Source organism: Tauraco erythrolophus, chromosome 1, assembly GCF_009769465.1.
Source record: "Tauraco erythrolophus isolate bTauEry1 chromosome 1, bTauEry1.pri, whole genome shotgun sequence".
Lineage (NCBI taxonomy): Eukaryota > Metazoa > Chordata > Aves > Musophagiformes > Musophagidae > Tauraco > Tauraco erythrolophus.
In genome coordinates, this window is record NC_141465.1 from 101901113 (window position 1) to 101919375 (window position 18263).

Here is an 18263-nt window from a genome sequence, read left to right on the forward strand (position 1 = left end):
GACATGAACTATGACAGGCAACAAAGCTGCTTAATACATGACCTTGTAAAACCAGCTCAGTGCTGGAACAGAATGTATTATTCAAGGACTTAAATAACAGCCTGTGCTCTCTCTAGTTGAGGAGACTTGTATCCTACCTAACTTTTTTGGACTTAAGAAAGATATAGTTTGAAATCAGAAACTTTCCTTACCAACCAGATCTCTGTACTTTATTTAAATACTTTTTGATTAGAAATGTAAGCAGTAGACATACAGAACAGTCTTATGTTAGGCCTCCCGTTCCCTGGCAGTCCAGTACAGACCCACCCCCTCTTCCCCACAATGCACAGGATGGACAGGAGACATATATAGTATAAGACAGGTCCAATAATTAACTACAGATTACCTGGGGGAAAAAAAAAAAAAAAAACCGTTTCAAGAAAAAATTAAAGCTGTTAAAATTTACATATTTACATTACATATAAAAAAAATCAGTTCATATAAAATGAATATTCAAGTTATAGTGAGCACCTAGAAGTGGATAGTGGCAGAAAGGAAAACATGGGATAGCAGTTTAACCAAGGATAAATGCCAGAATTAGAGCTGAATGCTGTTTTACCTAGGAATTGCAAATGGTCTGAACTGTGCACCAAAATGGCAGGTTAACACGAGTTCAGACAAATGTGACATAACAGATGTCAACGGGAAAAACAAAGCATAATTGCACATAAAGAAAGATAATGGTTTACTACAATGAGTAATCCATTTTACCCACTATGTCTTGGCAAAGCATTGTAGACAAGCCATCTGCTTTACTCATAATAGTGATAAAAATTATAAACTACTGAACAGGTGATACCAGGAGATACAGACAGTATAATGATATTACAAGCTAACAATACTGAACATGTCAGTGCCTTGAAAAACAGCCATCTTATTTGGGAAAAAAACACCCTGAAGGAAACAAAAAGCTCAAGTAAAGAAATACTTTACAAATCTAATAAATTATACTAATTCTGGAAATAAACAAATTAGCATCTCCAAATTAATTTCTCTCTTGAAAAGATAACTACTGCAAGAATTCTTTTCTAAACAGTCATTAGACACCACCTTTCCGTCCAAGGTTAGGTATATTTATCTCAGAGCCTAAGCTAAAATTCTCTTAAGGGTCACTGGTACCTGGTTAAATTTCCCCTGTAAATTTCAGCTGGATGCAACCTTCAAAATTCCTCCTATTGACACCCTGTATTGTAGTGTGTTGCTCATGTATTTCACACTTTTGTTTCTATATTCACAGTAGTTACGTTTCAGTAGCAATTTAAATAATTCTGATTTATCCAAGTTTCCTTTTAGATTAAGTAATACATGACAGATAGACTTCTCCAAAACTTAAAAATAAAATACAGATTCACAAATTGTTTGATCCAAGATATGCCAGAAAGTATCTATAAAGGAGTCAGCATTTCAGTATAATGATTTTACTGTCCTGTAATCTCCTGGAAATGCTTCTGTATCACAAAATTTCTTAATTGCAGAGGATTTGTATTCTTATCAATAGCAATGATTTTGCTGCAGGTATAACATCCTCAGGCAGAATAGGTTTGGACTCTCATCCTAGTTTTCACGTTACTTAATAGAACTATTGAGCAATTAATTGTGCTAGTTAGTAAGTCTCAAAATTGCAAATTAAGACTGGAGCAAAGACGTGAAACTCTGTGAGGGTATGCTGTTGTCACTCGGACAGCGTAGAAATCACACCTAGTAAACCTTCATATTGCCAAATTGTGAGAGACTAAAGCAGGTAGGAAAACAAGATTACAATTCAAAGTGACCTAACAAGTCAGAGAACCAATCTGAAAAATATAATACGGCAAGAAAAATGAAAGCACAAAAGAAGTTGATTAGTTAAAGCGAAGATGGGATAAGCACTATGCAGAGCTATGCAGAAAGGATCTGGAGGTTCACGTTTAGAACACCTGACATGAGCCAAATCTTGCAAGAAATGCAAACATATCAGGGTTTTTAAAAGGGACAATCAACTGCATGTGAACTGCTCCTGTAGTTGCTCCTCCTCTTGGCTTTCAGTGAACGGAATATGCACTCATAGCTGTCAGTCAAGAGAAGTTTTTGGTGAGCATCTTGTGGGGGTCTTGTAAGTCTGTCATCCTTGGTGTAACGTGTCCTATAAAACTTCAGTGATGGATTCAAAATGATCGGGTGATTATCCCTAATTCAAAATGATCACATCTTTCTTCTATCTTCTCACTTCTAGACTGAACAGTCCCCACTTACAGCAGTCTCTCTTATGTTTCCTAAACTTCTCATCTTCTCATTACTAAAGTCCTCTACAAGCCACCCAAGTAAACTCAGATCTAATACTTCTAAAAATAATACAAAGTGCAAATTTCTCAAAAAATTTTATAAACTTCATAATTCTTTAAAATAGAAATTACCAAATTACTTTTAGCAAATAAACTATGGCAAGAGTTTCAAGTGCGTGCTGTCAATTTGACAGACACTCTAGTTGCTCAAGTATTGGTTCCCTAGGCATGTAATCTTCTGCCATCAAAATTCAAAGGTACACCACATCATTACAGTGTCAGTCTTCTTTTAATAGTTATATGTAGGATGTTAGACATGATAACAGTGGTGGCTCCAGCAGGAAAAACCTACACACGGACACCTAGTATCAAGACATCATGTCATAAGAATCAGTCTCTCCTTAGCAAATATAAAAGTAGTATATCCCATGGAAAACTCAATTTTCCATAGATCCATAAAGCTTTCTTCATGAAAGGGAAATATTTGTTTCTCCATAAATAAATTATGTATTAGAGTTCAAGCCAGAGTAAGTTTTCTAATTGCTTTTCAATATGATTTCCTTAAGCCTATGATCTGTGAATTGTAGAGGAAAGAGTTAAACCTGTTTCATAATTTAGTTTAGTCTTAAAAAAACAAAACAATTTTGATTCTAACCTCTGAAAAGGTATATGGCATAATATGCAAACTGTTAACACAATTGAAGAATAATAATGATATAAAGATAAATACAAAAATGGTTCTTAGAGCTTACATACATTGCCCTATTCTGCAGAAGTATTTTTGTAGAGCCTTTTGTGAATATCGAAGACAAAATCCCACTACCACTGAAGACAACTTATTTTCTTTGCTATCGATTTAGGTGATAAATAACAGGACAGAAATGTGTTGCAATTCAATTAAAAACACAGGAGAAGAAACAAGTATTTCCCTTTATTAATATATATCTGTTTACCATACAGACTATCAAGATATACATGGACACTAAAGATTAAATATTGGTAATAAGCAAATACTTTATAATAAAATAATTTATATTGTAACTTATTTGGAGGAATATAAATTTGAACCAGAGGAGGATTGATTCAAGTATTCCAGGTTGATTTTAAATCAGTTAGCAGCAAGATAACACACTATAAAAAAGTTAACATGAGAGATCTGTCTTCTTAATATATATTTTATGTTATTCTTACTCCTTGGCCAGCTGTACATTGGTCGGTTTTGCTCCAATAGGTATTCCATATTTGTGCAAAGTGCTGATTAAAATTTCACGCATTTCGTTATTGTAGGAGTCAAAGTCAAACACATTTCGAACAACATTTGCCAGTCCTTCAGCTGGAAATTTCTGCGAAGAAACAAAGACCCCAAATTTCTTTTACTAAATAACTCTGTTAAGTTACAGCATATAATTAAACACTTCTAAAAATGAATAGTTATAACAGTAACATTGCTAAACTTAAGCAAATGCTCAAGTCATCTTTTCTTTTTTTAGTTTCCACAATAAAGAAGATACATTGCTCCAAGTCAGAACGAAGTTACTGACTCTAAACTTGAACTAAACAAACACGTAGGAGACAATTATTTAAATACTCCACATCACTCATGTTTTAAAGAATTATTTTCATTATACACATAACAAGACAGTGTAATCATGGGAACATATAATTAAATATAGCTTGTATTTTTTAAATCTGGAACTGCTTTCTGCTAACCGTGAAGATCTGATGCAAACACATATATTCATATAATTCAACTCTAAAATTCATTTAAGAATTCGGATTCTTAAAGTTGAACATAGAAAAGCAGAATATACACTGCCTGCCTACAAGAAATTGCTTTAGGTTATGATGGATTTTAGTAGAAACAGAAATTCACTTAAGACGCACAAACATTTTTTTTTTTCTTAGTGAAAGATACTACTGGAGATGTGTTGTGTACATTAAAAAAAGAAAAAGTTTATCAAATTTTCATTAGTATTTCCAACATGGGAAGTGCTAACTTTTGCTATCAAACTGGACTGATTCAAGGCCAGTGTGCTCTTCCAGGTTTCAGAACTGCCCCTCACATCTTCCCAGATCTTTTAATTATTGCTGTTCTGCAAGAAGAAAACACATTTTCCTGCCTCTTGTTTCCCACTAAGAAGTTATTAAGACTTGACCAAGCAGGCAATTGAAGTCATGTAGTAGGAATAAGTTGCAATGAAGAAAGGGATTTTTGGTACCTGTGGAAGACACTATGGGTGTCAAAAGCTGACTTAGCCCTTCTGCAAACTGGTTCCAAGGGCTTAGCCAGTTACTTAGAATCATAGAATGGTTTGGGTTGGAAGAGACCTTAAAGATAATCTAGTTCCAACTCCCCTGCCATGGGGGGCGCTTCTCTTGTTTTTTTGACTTACCCTGAAACTCCAACAGCAAACAGGTACCTGTCCTCATCCAAATTAAGTCAGATTTCAATAAGCATGAACTTTTATGCATGCAGACATAATTTCAGGCTTAAATAAGCTTTTTTTTTTTAAAGGAATATTTATGTAATTTAAACACAATATGGATTGTGCAAAATTAAGATTTTATTTGCCATTGATAAAAACAGCTGTTTAAGTTGAACATGTTGACACAGCTAAGTCACTGAGCCTTTTTACAGATGTTCTTTAATAAAACATCTGAAAAAAATAAATCTTGCTCTTCTAAGATGTAAACGGAGAAAATCAAATAAAAAGAATTTAAAAAAAAGGAATCACCAAATTACTATATATCCTAGAACTTTACCCTAACTGCTTTATTTCACCTTTTTTGGCAAGAGATGGGAGTGAGAATCTTCTTATTTTAAACATCTCACTTTTTCTTCATACGTCTTTCATTCAAATACTGGATTTTTGAGACAGGGATCTGGATGCCCCCATCTCAGTATGGCACATTTACAGTGATGCAGATAACCATGCGAAGAAGTATTTTAAGAAGTTGGAATTTTAATTCTTTTTTTTTCCATTAGTGAACAAGGCTGATACAAATGACTTGAAAAACAGACTTAACGCAAGCGTCAGAGAGATGCATAAAAGTATTAAAACCAAAGATTTCTGAGTCCTGAAATAAAAACTAAAATAGAAGAAACCAGAAAATTTTCATAAATGTTTTGACCTGTACTCTTAATTAAACATCAGCCTTAGTCAAGAGTTTAATATTTTCCCAAATCATAAATATCTAATCTCTGAAATAAAATATCCATGACACAAGCAATACTAAAATTAGCTAGTTACTATGCTAGAACGGAATATCACGTAGAAATAGGCTTGCACAAATCTTTTTTTATTCTGTGGTGTACATGCCACAGAATATTTCAGTACTAGTGTTGGTATTAAAGCATGCTAAATTATGTCCTGCTTTTTAAACCTGTCCATGAGGAAACTATTAGAAGTTCTGCATTATTACAGCTTAGCAAAATACAAGTTATTATGGGATAATATAAAGTTGTCCTACAGCCTGTGCCACCCTGGTTACAATGTCCATTTCTTACCAAATTAGACAAGTTACTAAAAATAAAATTTCTCTCAACAGCTATTCTAACTAATGACTGAATAAACATTTCACATGTAACGTAAATGTAAAAAGTTTGTGACAATGTTCAGTAGTGAAAGTACTAACTTCTATAATGCAAATTGCACCTTGGAGTCAAGGTAAACATGATATTGCCAAAAAAAAAAAAAAAAGCTCACAGACTTATAAAAATCATAGAATGGTTAGGGTTGGAAGGGACCTCAAAGATCATCTAGTTCCAACCCCCTTGCCATGGGCAGGGACACCCTCCACTACACCAGGTTGCCCAAAGCCTCATCCAACCTGGCCTTGAACACTTCCAGGGATGGGGCATGCGCAACTTCTCTGGGCAAATGTACATCACAGTTAAGTTCAAAAACTTATAGAGCTACTTAGTACTCAGTGTGCAGGATCCTATTTCAGTCTGTTTTCAAGTGTGTCTTCTTTTTGGCAACAAGAACAAAACATGTCCAGAACTATGCATGCTCTATATAACCAAAACCTTTCCTGAGGTAATTATTTTAGAACATTTATGATGACGAATACTGCCTTTTCTGTGTTCTTTCCTTCTCACTGCGAAGCACAGCCAACAAACAGTGACCAAGCTATCTTGTTCACTCATGACCTACTCTTTTACCTGTCCTGCACTAGATACAGCAGAAACCTTGGTCAAGTGCTTCAAATATTATCTGATTTTTGCTAGTAGTCTCTAAGTATGTCCAGAGTTTTCTGAATCACTGCATAACTTCTGACACTGACACCCTTCTCCTCAATGAATTGCTTCAAAAGTACCATGCCTCTTGTATCAGTAGGACGTCATAAAATATTTATTTCCTCAGGTACAACTGATTGCTGCTGTCAATAAAACCTGTTCTGAACTGAAGCCTCTTGTGAAAAGGCTGTCTACTTCAGTTATTAAAAAAAAAATCACAACTCTCTTGTTTCAATCAAAACAAATCCAACTACTTTTTAATAACTGCCGGGACAACTGCTTACTGAAGAAAGGCAATGTCAGTTCACTTGAAGCGAGGGGAAAAAAAAAAGTTGAATGTTTTGAGTTGAACATTTAAAAAAAAAATCATTTGATTTCTATTGATTTTTAAAACCAGATTACTGCAGAAAATATTGATCTCTCATCAGCCTGTCTGGTTCTCATTCATTGATTCTTCCCCTTACAAGTAACACCTCTGTGTGTTCCTCAGAGTATCTCCACAGCTTACATTCTTGGCTATTCCTTAAGATAATAAGTAACATAGGTTTTGCTTTTAACAATTTTATATTTTTATATGTACATAATTTATGCTTTGTTTGATACAGAGTTGTGACAGAATTCAGCTTGGTGAAAAAACTCTGTTTTTAAGGATCTAACTTTCAATGAGTACATGTACTGCTATAGCCTGCTTAGAAGCTATCAGCAAAATAGTAGTTTCCTAGTACAAATACAGAATCTTCATTAAAATGTGCTGTACCATTGATGTCTGCTGTACTTCTACCACTAGCCTGAAAACAAAGTGACAAAGCATCGGGTCTCCAGTCTGTAACGAGTCTAGATTTTTGTTTTAGACTTGTACCTTGTGTTCTCACTGCCACTCGCTTCCCTACGTATTCTAGTGCCGTCAGATGCCTGCACATTTCCCATCCTGCCAGCACCATAGAATCATAGAATGGTTTGGGTTGGAAGGGACCTCAAAGATCATCTAGTTCCAACCCCCCTGCCATAGGCAGGGAAATCCTCCACTGCACCAGGTTGCCCAAAGCCTCATCCAATCTGGCCTTGAACACTTCCAGGGATGGGGCATCCACAACTTCTCTGGGCAACCTGTTCCAGTGCCTCATGACCCTCAACGTAAAACCACCCCAAAGGCTCATCCCGCCACCACAACCCTAAGAGATCTCTCCCTGTCTGCTCATTCCTCCGTACCTTTGGCTTCCCTTGTATCCCTGATGCCTTTTCATGGAAGGCTGCCAGCTCTCTCCGTGCCTCCCCAGTTGCCCTGTCGGCAGGTCAAGAAGCACTATGTCTATGGCTCATCCTGAGGGACACATATACTATGATTAACCAGCGCTTGTGTTTTTAGTGGGCATCATCTACTGCCAAGGAAAACAGATGAATTCTCCCTCTGTCTTTTAATTTGCAGGGACACTAATTTCAGCCTCTTCCTCTCTGTCACAGAGCCGCTGATTTTGATTAAACCAGCAGAAACATAATTATCTTTGAAAATTGGTAACTGAGATTCACTCTGGTTGACCAAAAGGGTAAAAGGTGTTTATTCATGTGAGTAGGGCAGCAAGGAGACAAAGGGATGCAAACTGTGATTTTATAAGCCCAGTTTCCTTCCAAGATTAGGCTGAACAGAAGAAAAAGTACCACCTTAGCACAAAAGCTTACTGAACAGGCCTGAAAGTCTGATGATTAGGAGACTTCAGGGCCATAAGGTACCTCAGACGTTTACTGCCTGAAAATTGCTATACCAGTGCCTACTATTAGAAAGCAATCACAGATATAAACAGGGAAGAAGGCCTATCAGAAAAATCTCAGCTTTCCCAAACTCAATAGAGTTAGTGGAGTTAGAGTTAGAGTTAGTAGAGTTATTTCCACTTTATCTGGACTAACATGGCTTGCCTGATTAACATCTACCAGGGACATCAGGTGAATCTTGACTGCAAAACAACATAAAAAAAGGTTTCATGAAAACCAGTGTATTAGATTGCAGGGAAGCAGTCATAGCATACACCGGTAGTTATGGGCAGCCCCAGTGGAGCAAGAGCAGAGCTTCTCAGCTTGTCCATAGGCCACTGTTAGCATCAGTACTTCAGACACATAACACAATCTGAAAACTGCAGGCGAGGGAGACAAAAAGACTATATTCAGGTCACCTGCAATCTAGAGCTGCAAGACTCAAATTCTCTCTACAATCTGTAGATTACCAAATTAGGCAGCCACAGTACTATGCCTGCAGTTTTAGGTCTTCAAATCAGTTTGGTATCTCGAGCTTCACCAAAACTCCCTTTCCTCAAGAAAAAGCTAGTATAGAGCTAACCTAGCTCTGAACGCGGTGTCTAAGCTACAACTAAATTGCTATGGGTTCCCAACTTGCATAATCTTTATGGGAAGATGGTCTTGTAAATACACTGTAGACACAATCCTACACATTGAAGACCACAGTTAATCAGAGTGCAGAGATTAGTCTAATAATATGTCAATCTCACAGTAATCAAAATATTCTCTCAACTGACCTGCCCTGATGCTCAGATGCTCTCTCAGATTTTTTTTTCTCAAAAAAAAACCAACTCTTTTTTGCAGAAGCAAAAAATTTCAAAATTATGTGAAAGAAATCAACACAATAGTACAAAGAGTGGGGCTGTGGAACTGCTGTAAGGGAAATTGTTTAACAACATGACTAACTTCCCTCCTTCCTTCCTAAGGACCAGCAAATTTATTGACTCATTTCCCTCCTTCCTCTTTTTTCTCTACCTGAAGACCTAAAAGCTTCTTACTTTGGAATAACCATTATGTTTATATTCATTGTTTACATTTGGCTACTCTTAGTCTTTTTATTACTCAGATTGAAAAACAAGTCACAGTAAACAAAATGTTGCATCCTTTCAAAGAGACTGGGATCTTGAAAACAAGTGTTACAGAAGAAATCAAAGCTGCATGTGGAGCTTTATTTGTTATTTACAATGGACTTTGAAAGAGCTGAAAACTTAGCAGACAGGAAACTTTCCCGCTGAGCTGTGCCCAAAGTCCAGGTTGAAGTGACCAAACTGATCAGGTTAAATGAAGAAGACACAGACAGAAAGTGCCCCTAAGACAATTAGCAATGCAGCTCTTCCAATCCTCAATTACATGCTCTTCACACTCAAATTAAAAAAAGAATTAAGTTCATTTGTTTCCGCACCAGTCGGTGACTCAAGACAGTACAAATTTCAGATTACTTGGAGACAGAAGATGAAGAAAGGAGGTTAGGATGGAAGGTAGGAACTGCCAGAGTATGAATCATAGAATCATAGAATGGCATAGGCTGGAAGGGACCTTAGAGATCATCTAATCCAATCTCCCTGTCATGGGCAGGGACGCCTCTCAACTAGATCAGGCTACTCAAGGCTCCGTCCAACCTGGCCTTGAACACCTCCAGACAGGGGGCATCCACGACTTCTCTGGGCAATCTATTCCAAAGTCTTACCACCCTCGTACTGAAGAATTTCTTCCTAAGATCTAATCTAAATCTGTTCTCCTTCAACTTAAACCCATTTCCCCTTGTCCTATCAGTGGACACTCTTGTAAAAAGTCCCTCCCCAGCCTTCCTGTAGGTTCCCTTCAGGTATTGGAAGGCAGCTATTAGGTCTCCCCGAGTCTCTTTTCAAGGCTGAACGATCCCAGCTCCTGCAACCTGTCCTTGTAGCAGAGGTGCTCCAGCCCCTGGATCATCTTTGTGGCCCTCCTCTGAACACACTACAACAAATCTATGTCTCTCTTATGGTGGGACACCAGAAATGTATGCAGTATTCGAGGTGGGGTCTCACAAGAGCAGAGTAAAGGGGGAGAATCACCTCTCTTGACCTGCTGACCACGCTTCTCTTGATATATCCCAGGATGCGGTTGGCCTTCTGGGCCACATGAGCACACTGCCGGCTCATGTTGAGCTTCTCATCTATAAACACCCCCAAATCCTTCTCTTCAGGGCTACTCTCAACCCACTCTGTGCCCAGTTTGTATTTGTGCCTAGGACTGGCCCGACCCAGGTGAAGGACGAGAAGGATTTCACTTGACAAAAACCCTAAACCACCAGCTTTTCAGCAGCACAGCAACTGTTCCTCAAGTTTGTAATTTTTCCACTTAACTTCCAATACAAGTCTGTGTTTAAAGACATCAGTGATATTATCCACATGGTAGATGTTCTTATCAGTTTGGTAAGCAAGCAACTATCAACTGGTATTTGATCCTAATAAAATACTCCGCTTACATGTTTATTTGGATGGATTCCTCAACTTTTAGGTCTGAATTTGGTTAACCCTTAGTACAAAGTTTTAAAGATAGAATTATTTTTTCTATATATTATTGATATCATAGTAGCACCAATTTACTTTGTCTCAAGACTTCGTTGCACCCTAGAGACTGTGGAAGACAAAAATCTATCCTCCCCAAAAATCTAGATGAACTGAAGATTTTTAAAAGTAGTAATTCCCAGCTGTGGGATCTAAATGTCTGTGTATATGGGTGAATGTATGTGAATATGTTCATGAGCGGAAACACAAAACCATCATGCAACTGTCTTACACTACACAGTATTAAACACAGGAAAAGTAGGCCAAAGAATTTATGAGAAATTATGTTCTAACTGTAATAATTACATTAATATTTCAATTATTTTTTAATCCAGGATTCAATAATTCAAGAAAGTCTATAATTAATAAATTGCCTACTTTATATACACTTTATACAAAATAAAAGCATTTCTATTTAAAATAGCATTAAGATACTTTGTATTTCAAATACTTCAGACCAAAAGTATCCTTCAATTTATAAACGCAGAAGATAGACTCTAATGCAACCTTTAAAAAATAATCAGCATTAAATCAGAGTTCAAATTTTGCAGTTAAAATGTGTGTAGGAAGCAATCATGGTTCCTAAGTACCTGTTTGCTAAGTTGCTATCCATCTAACATTTCCCTTAGAAAAATTCCATCTGTGATTTATTACTGTTATGCAGCAGGGTTGTTTTCCCTTGGGAAATTATTAAAACCAAAAATTCTATAGCAGCGTGAAGCTGCATTATTCTGGAAGCATTGTATGCCAAGTATGGAGTTTTTATCATGTAGGCTAGTATAAACATTGCATACTGTATTCACGTATGAATGTGATACTTTCTCACAGTGGAAAAACAGACTCTCGGGTATTTTCTGTATCTATAAATAAATATACAGAAAAAAAAATATCTGCCTGTGTACACCTGCACTCCTTACCCTCAGACTATCTGAAGATCTGAAAATGATGATTCCTTCAAAATGCAAAACTTGTCATAAAAAATAAAATAAAAATACATAATAATTGCATCTTTTGCTAAAAGCTTCAAACATTAAAAAATTAGCAGTGATGAACTCAAGTTTTCAATGAAATCTGACATACTGTACCTGTAAATGTTTTACAATATTCACAACTTCTCTAGTCGAATAGGGATAGTTTATAATTCCTTGGTCAGCTAGGCTCCTCAGTTCTCCGAAAGCAGCTACCAGTTTCTGAAGAATTGGCTCTGGAACATCAGGACCATATTGTCTAAGCATAGCCAGTTCAGACTGTGGTTTGGGATTATCAACAGCATGGCAACTAAAAATGTCCCCTAAAAGAAAAAAGGCATACAGTTAAGTAATTTATAAAGAGATAGCATGACAACAGCCCCTTTAAGTTTCATACAGCACGTTGAAAGGAAAAGCAATGGCTCAAGAGGATGCTGAGTACCTGCTTGTTAAAACAAGACAAAACTACTTTGAAGAACGTGAAGGACAAACTTGCTATGAAGAACATCGAGGTTCCCGGAAACAAGAAGATCTCCGGTCATTTTAATGAAGGTGATCACAAGGGAAAAAATAACTTCAAGAACAAACACAAGTCAAGTAAATGCAGGGGGAAAAAACCAAACAAGCCAGAAAAAAGGTTTAAAGAAAGAAAAACAGGTCGAATGGGATCAATTTGTGAACACCCTCAAAACACCACAGGATGCAGGGAAGCCTTCATATTCAAGAATGCCCTACTGCAAACTCAACTGAGAGGTCTAGAGGAAATACTGGATTGATATTTTCTCTCTGCCTGCCTTGAAGTATGGTAAGAAATCTTTCCAGATATTTATGTTACATTGTTCTCAATCATATAATCTATAAAATTGTGTTTATTCATTAAGAGTCCTTTAGCAGTTGTAAAAAACTTTGCAGAAGTAAGATTGGATCTTGCTGAAAAAGAACTTGGATTAAAAGCAGAAGAGCCCTCCCAAAACCTCAACCAAACCTCTGTCATGTGGGCCAAATGCAATACTGGGATAATCAGTTTTGTTTAAAGGCTCCATATAAGGAGCGGATCATGGAAAAGAAACAGGCTATACTAAAAACACCTTGGGGCAACATAGCTGGGTGAAATTCAGAGCCAATGGGTCTCTGACGCAAAATGCCCATTCACTGGGAACTACATCTGAAAAAGAAAAAGCTATCATGCAAGACAAAATTGGGTTTGCTCCTGTTTTTATGAGTATGTTCCTATTTCTTGCAGATTTAAGTATTACAGCCAGAGCTAACACGTAAAGACATAAAAATTAAGGTGCCTGAACAAAAGTGGCTAAGCTAATGAGGAGGACACAGTCACTGGCATCCGCAATGCTCTTCAGCAAGTATTAAGATACCTAAATTCACATGCTAGTCTTCAAGCTGAATCTCACCTCGAGTGTCTTAGAATCATAGAATCCTTTAGGTTGGAAAAGAACCCTAAGGTCATGGAGCACAACACTGCCAAGTCCACCACTAAACCGTGTCCCTAAGAGCCACATCTTCACATCTTTTAACTACCTCAAGGGATGGCAACTCCATCATTTCCCTGAGCAGCCTGTTCCAATGCTTGACAACCCTTTTGGTGAAGAATTTTTTCCTAATATTCAATCTAAACCTCTTCTGTGTGACTTGAGGCCATTTCCTCTCATCCTAACACTCATCGTTTGGGAGAAGACTCCGACACCGACCTTGCTACAACCTCCTTTCAGGCAGCTGTAGAAAGAGCAATAATGTCTCCCTTGAGCCTCCTTTTCTCCAGGCTAAATAACTCCAGTTCCCTCGGTTGCTCCTGATAGGACTTGCTCTCTAAACCCTTCACCAGCTTCGTTGTCCTTCTTTGGACATGCTCTAGGCACCTCAATGTCTTTCTTGTGTTCAGTACTGGGCCTCTCGCTACAGGTATTCAAGGTGCAGCCTTATCAGTGTCAAGTTTAGGGGGACAATCACTTCCCTAGTCCTGCTGGCCACACTATTTCTGATACAAGCCAGGATGCTATTGGCCTTCTTAACCACCTGGGCACACTGCTGGCTCATATTCAGCCAGCTGTTGACCAATACCTCCAGGTCCTTTTCTGCCAGGCAGTCTTCCAGCCACTCTTCCCCAGGCCTGTAGTGTTGCATGGGGTTGTTGTGACCCAAGTGCAGCACCCTGCACTTGGCCTTGTTGAGCCTCATACAGTTGACCTCAGCTCATCGATCCAACCTGTCCAGATCCCTCTGTAGAGCCTTCCCACCCTCAAGCAGATCAACACTCCCACCCAACTTGGTGTCATCTCCAAACTGACTGAGAGTGCACTTGATCTCATTGTCCAGAGGACTGATAAAAGATATTAAACAGAACTGGCCCCAATACTGAGCCCTGGCAAACCCCATTTGCAACCAGCCGCCAACTGGATTTAACACTATTCACCAGAATTCTTTGGACCTGGCCATTCAGCCAGATTTTACTCAGTGAAGCATACGCCTGTCCAAGCCATGAGCAGCCAGCTTCTCCAGAAGAATGTTGTGGGACAAGGTGTCAAAGGCTTTCCTAAAGTCTAGGTAGACAACATCCACAGCCTTTCCCTCATCCACTAAGTGGGTCACCTAGTCGCAGAAGGAGATCAGGTTAGTCAAGCAGGACCTGCCTTTCATAAACCTATGCTGACTGGGCTTGATCACCTGGTTGTCCTGTATGTGCCGAGTGATGGCACTCAAGATGATCTGCTCCATAACCTTCCCTGGCACTAAGGTCAGACTGACAGGCCTGCAGTTCCCTCAGATCCTCCCTCTGGTCCTTCTTGTAGATGTTCTTCCCAGTAAGGGTAACAGAACACTGGAACAGGCTGCCCAGAGAGGTTGTGGAGTCTCCTTCTTTGGAGATGTTCCAAACCCGCCTGGACGCGTTCTTGTGTGATCTGATCTAAGTGGTCCTGCTCTGGCGGGGGGATTGGACAAGATGATCCTTTGTGGTCCCTTCCAATCCCTAACATTCTGTGATTCTGTGACTTGTGACACTGGGGGACCCACACTGGAGCAGTCTGTTCCTGAAGGACTGCATCTCATGGAAAGAATCCATGCTGGAGCAGTTCATGAAGAACTGCAGCTCATAGGAAGGACTTACATTGGAGAAGTTTGTGGAGGACTGTCTCCTGTGGGAGGGACTCCACGCCAGAGCTGGAGAAGGGAGCGAGGAGGAAGGAACGGCAGAGACAACATGTGATGAACTGACCACAACCCTCATTCCCTGTCTCTCCTGCACTGCTCAGCAGGGGAGGAGGTAGAGAAAATTGGGAGTAAAGTTGAGCCCGGGAAGAAGGTAAGGGTGGGAGGAAGATATTTTAAGATTTGGTTTTATTTCTCATTATCCTACTCTGATTTTGACCGGCAATAAATTAAATTAATTTCCCCTAGTCGAATCTGTTTTGCCTGTGACAGTAATTGCTGAGTGATTTCCCTGTCCTAATCTCGACCCACAGGCCTTTCATCGTATTTTCTCTCCTCTGAGGGAGTGACAGAGCGGCTTGGTGGGCTCCTGGCATCCAGCCAAGGTCAACCCACCACAACATATTTATAGAAATATATTTTACTGTCTTTTACTGCACTAGCCAAATTAAGTTCTAGTTGGGCTTTGGCCCTTCTAATTTTCTCCCTGCATAACTTCACAGCATCTTTGTAGTTCTCCTGAGTAGCCTGCCCCTTCTTCCAAAGGTCATAAATTCTTCTTTTTCCCCTGAGTTCCAGCCAAAGTTCTCTGTTCAGCCAAGCCAGTCTTCTTCCCTGCCAGCTCGTCTCTCAGCACATGGAAACGGCCTGCTCCTGTGCCTTTGAGATTTCCTTCTTGAAGAATGTCCAGCCTTCCTGGACTCCTTTGCCCTTCAGGACTGCCTCCCAATGGACTTTGTCAAGCAAGCTCCTAAACAGGCCAAAGTCTGCCCTCTGGAAGTCCAAGACTTTTGCTAATTCCCCTCCTTACTTCTCTGAGAACCAAAAACTCCGTCATTTCATAATCGCTATGTCCAAGACGGCGTCATATTGTCACATCACCCACAAATCCTTCTCTGTTCACAAACAACACGTCCAGCGGTGTCTTCCCAGGTTGGCTCCCTCACCAGCTGTGTCAGGAAGTTATCTCCCACACACTCCAGGAACCTCACCGACTGTTTCCACTGTATTGTACTTCCTCCAGCAGACATAAGTTGAACTCCCACAAGAGAACAAGGGCTAGCGATGGTGAGACTTATGTGAAACAAAGTATCAATATGCATAAGGAAGCCCTTTCCCTGTGAAATTCAATGCATAAAGACAGTCTTTCTATTAATCAATTACATTAAAGATCACCATTTAATATGAATCACTTACCTAATGTGCCAAAAAAGTCATTACCCAAGAAAGGAAATCCAGGTCTATTTGCTAGAACTATCATTCTAAAATCAGGATGAATAACTATTACATTTTCTCTCCCCTCTACATGAGCATGATCTGCAAAAGAAATAAGATTTATTAATTGCATATTTAAGCTTTGTGATTTTGAATGAATTAAAAGAACATAATTAGATTAGAAGAATTCTAATTATACTCTTAGAATTAGAAGAACAGATACAAAAAAGGCTCAATAGCTTCTTAGCATGTCAATTAACTATGACTGTTCTGGGTTTCATTTTAAAGTTTCATAATTTGTTTCATGAAAATTTAACTGAAGTGTTTAATAATCAAAAAAAGCATCTAGTGTTCCCAGAGAAGTTGTGGATGCCCCATCCCTGGAAGTGTTCAAGGTCAGGCTGGATCAGCCTTTGGGTAACCTGGTGTAGTGGAGGGTGTCCCTGCCCATGGCAGGGGGGTTGGAACTAGATGATCTTTGAGGTCGCTTCCAACCCAAACCATTCTATGATTCTATGATTCTTGGGGTGGGGACTACCTGTCCTGTTTATAATTAATTTCACTAAAATGCTGAAGCCAAAGGTGAATAAGATGTGTTCTTATATAGGTCTGACATTATGTGATCTGGGAACACAGGACTGAAACTGCTCCTGGTTATTACAAAAATCTGTGAGAAGCCAGAGACACATGATTTCACTCTGTTACTCCAAAATGAGTCAGACTGGCCCCACTTGTTCCCTCGCAGCACGTTATCAATGCCACGTGGTGTTTGAGAATCCCTTTACCTCCTCTAAAAAACTACAGCAAGAATTAATTGCGACTAGCTAGCAAGATATTTTTAGAAAATGCCCAGCTACTTTTTTTAATTACAAGCACAACTCAAGTGTTGTGCCATGCAAGTGCTGAATGTTTGCTCCACTCATACTTAAACACTGTGCACAATATTGTTAATAAGAAATTCATTACCTAAAGTACAGTGTCTACTAACATCAAGAAGGCATTTCAAACATGGTCTTTCTTTGAAAAGTAATTAAAAAATGTTTAGTTCCCGCAATTCTCATGAATTAAATTCTATTAAATTATGGAATTTAAAATACTTTCATCTTGCAGGGTATTATCTTTAAATAATATATGCTTACACAATATTTGATTAGACGAAGCCCTTAAAAATTCAACCCTGGATATACTCTTATCTTCATTTCTGAATCTGATCAAATTATACCTCAACTATCGAGATGGGCATAACCCAGATTATGATTTGGTCAACTAGATCTTTATTTCTTATGGTGAATGAGAAGCAGAGAGGTCAACTGAGAGGTTTGGTTTTTGTTTATTTGTTTGCTTTTTTTTTTTTTAATTCCTCAGTAGAATTCACAAGAATGCTAATTTAAGAAAACCTTTGTGGTTATTGCAAAAGTAGTTTATGAAGTAATTTTTTGAAAAAAAACATTAATACCTCATATGCTTAAAATTATTTTCTAAAGAAAACAAAGAATTATTGTAAATGCATTAATTGCAAACATTTTAGCATCAAATACTTTTTCCATCTGGATTCTTTTTGGGCTCTACTTATTAAGGTAATTGCTGAAAACCAGCAACATGTTACATTTTACTGTAAATGATCAAAATGGTTTGTATCTACTTACTAGCAACAATTCGCCTTCCATCTGACAAAACCATTTCCCCACTTTCTACTAAAGTTTTTAAGACACAGGTAACATTTGTTGGTGCTTTGTCCGCCTCATCAATTACCAAAATATGTCCAAACTTCACCGCTTTTACCTAGAAGAGAATCAAATCATCACAAACACCCAAAAATAATTGCAGGAAACTGCATTACTGATTTCTCAGACAGTAGTAGTGACATCTCATTGGCACTGAGACAAGAAACAGACTCTGAACAGGGATAAGCTACAACCAAACTGTAGAAGAGAGAAGAGGAGGTAGGTGAGACAAAGGTGGGTTTTTCTGTTTCTTCAGGATAGGGATGGAAAGGGCAGCACTAGGGAGGGAAGTGAGGAGCCTGAGAATGAATTGGAGT

The 18263-nt window shown here is 38.5% G+C and overlaps 1 protein-coding gene across 1 annotated transcript in view; it reads right to left on the reverse strand.

Moving 5' to 3' along the window:
- Window positions 1-18263, reverse strand: part of VWA8 (von Willebrand factor A domain containing 8) — a 198992-nt gene that overhangs the window by 75417 nt on the left and 105312 nt on the right. Inside the window, exons 23-26 of the mRNA XM_086611803.1 lie at window positions 17869-18004; window positions 16205-16324; window positions 11963-12168; window positions 3492-3643 (exon numbers count right to left, since the gene is read on the reverse strand). Coding sequence (XP_086467929.1) covers window positions 3492-3643; window positions 11963-12168; window positions 16205-16324; window positions 17869-18004 — 614 coding nt within the window. The remainder of the gene's footprint in view (window positions 1-3491; window positions 3644-11962; window positions 12169-16204; window positions 16325-17868; window positions 18005-18263) is intronic.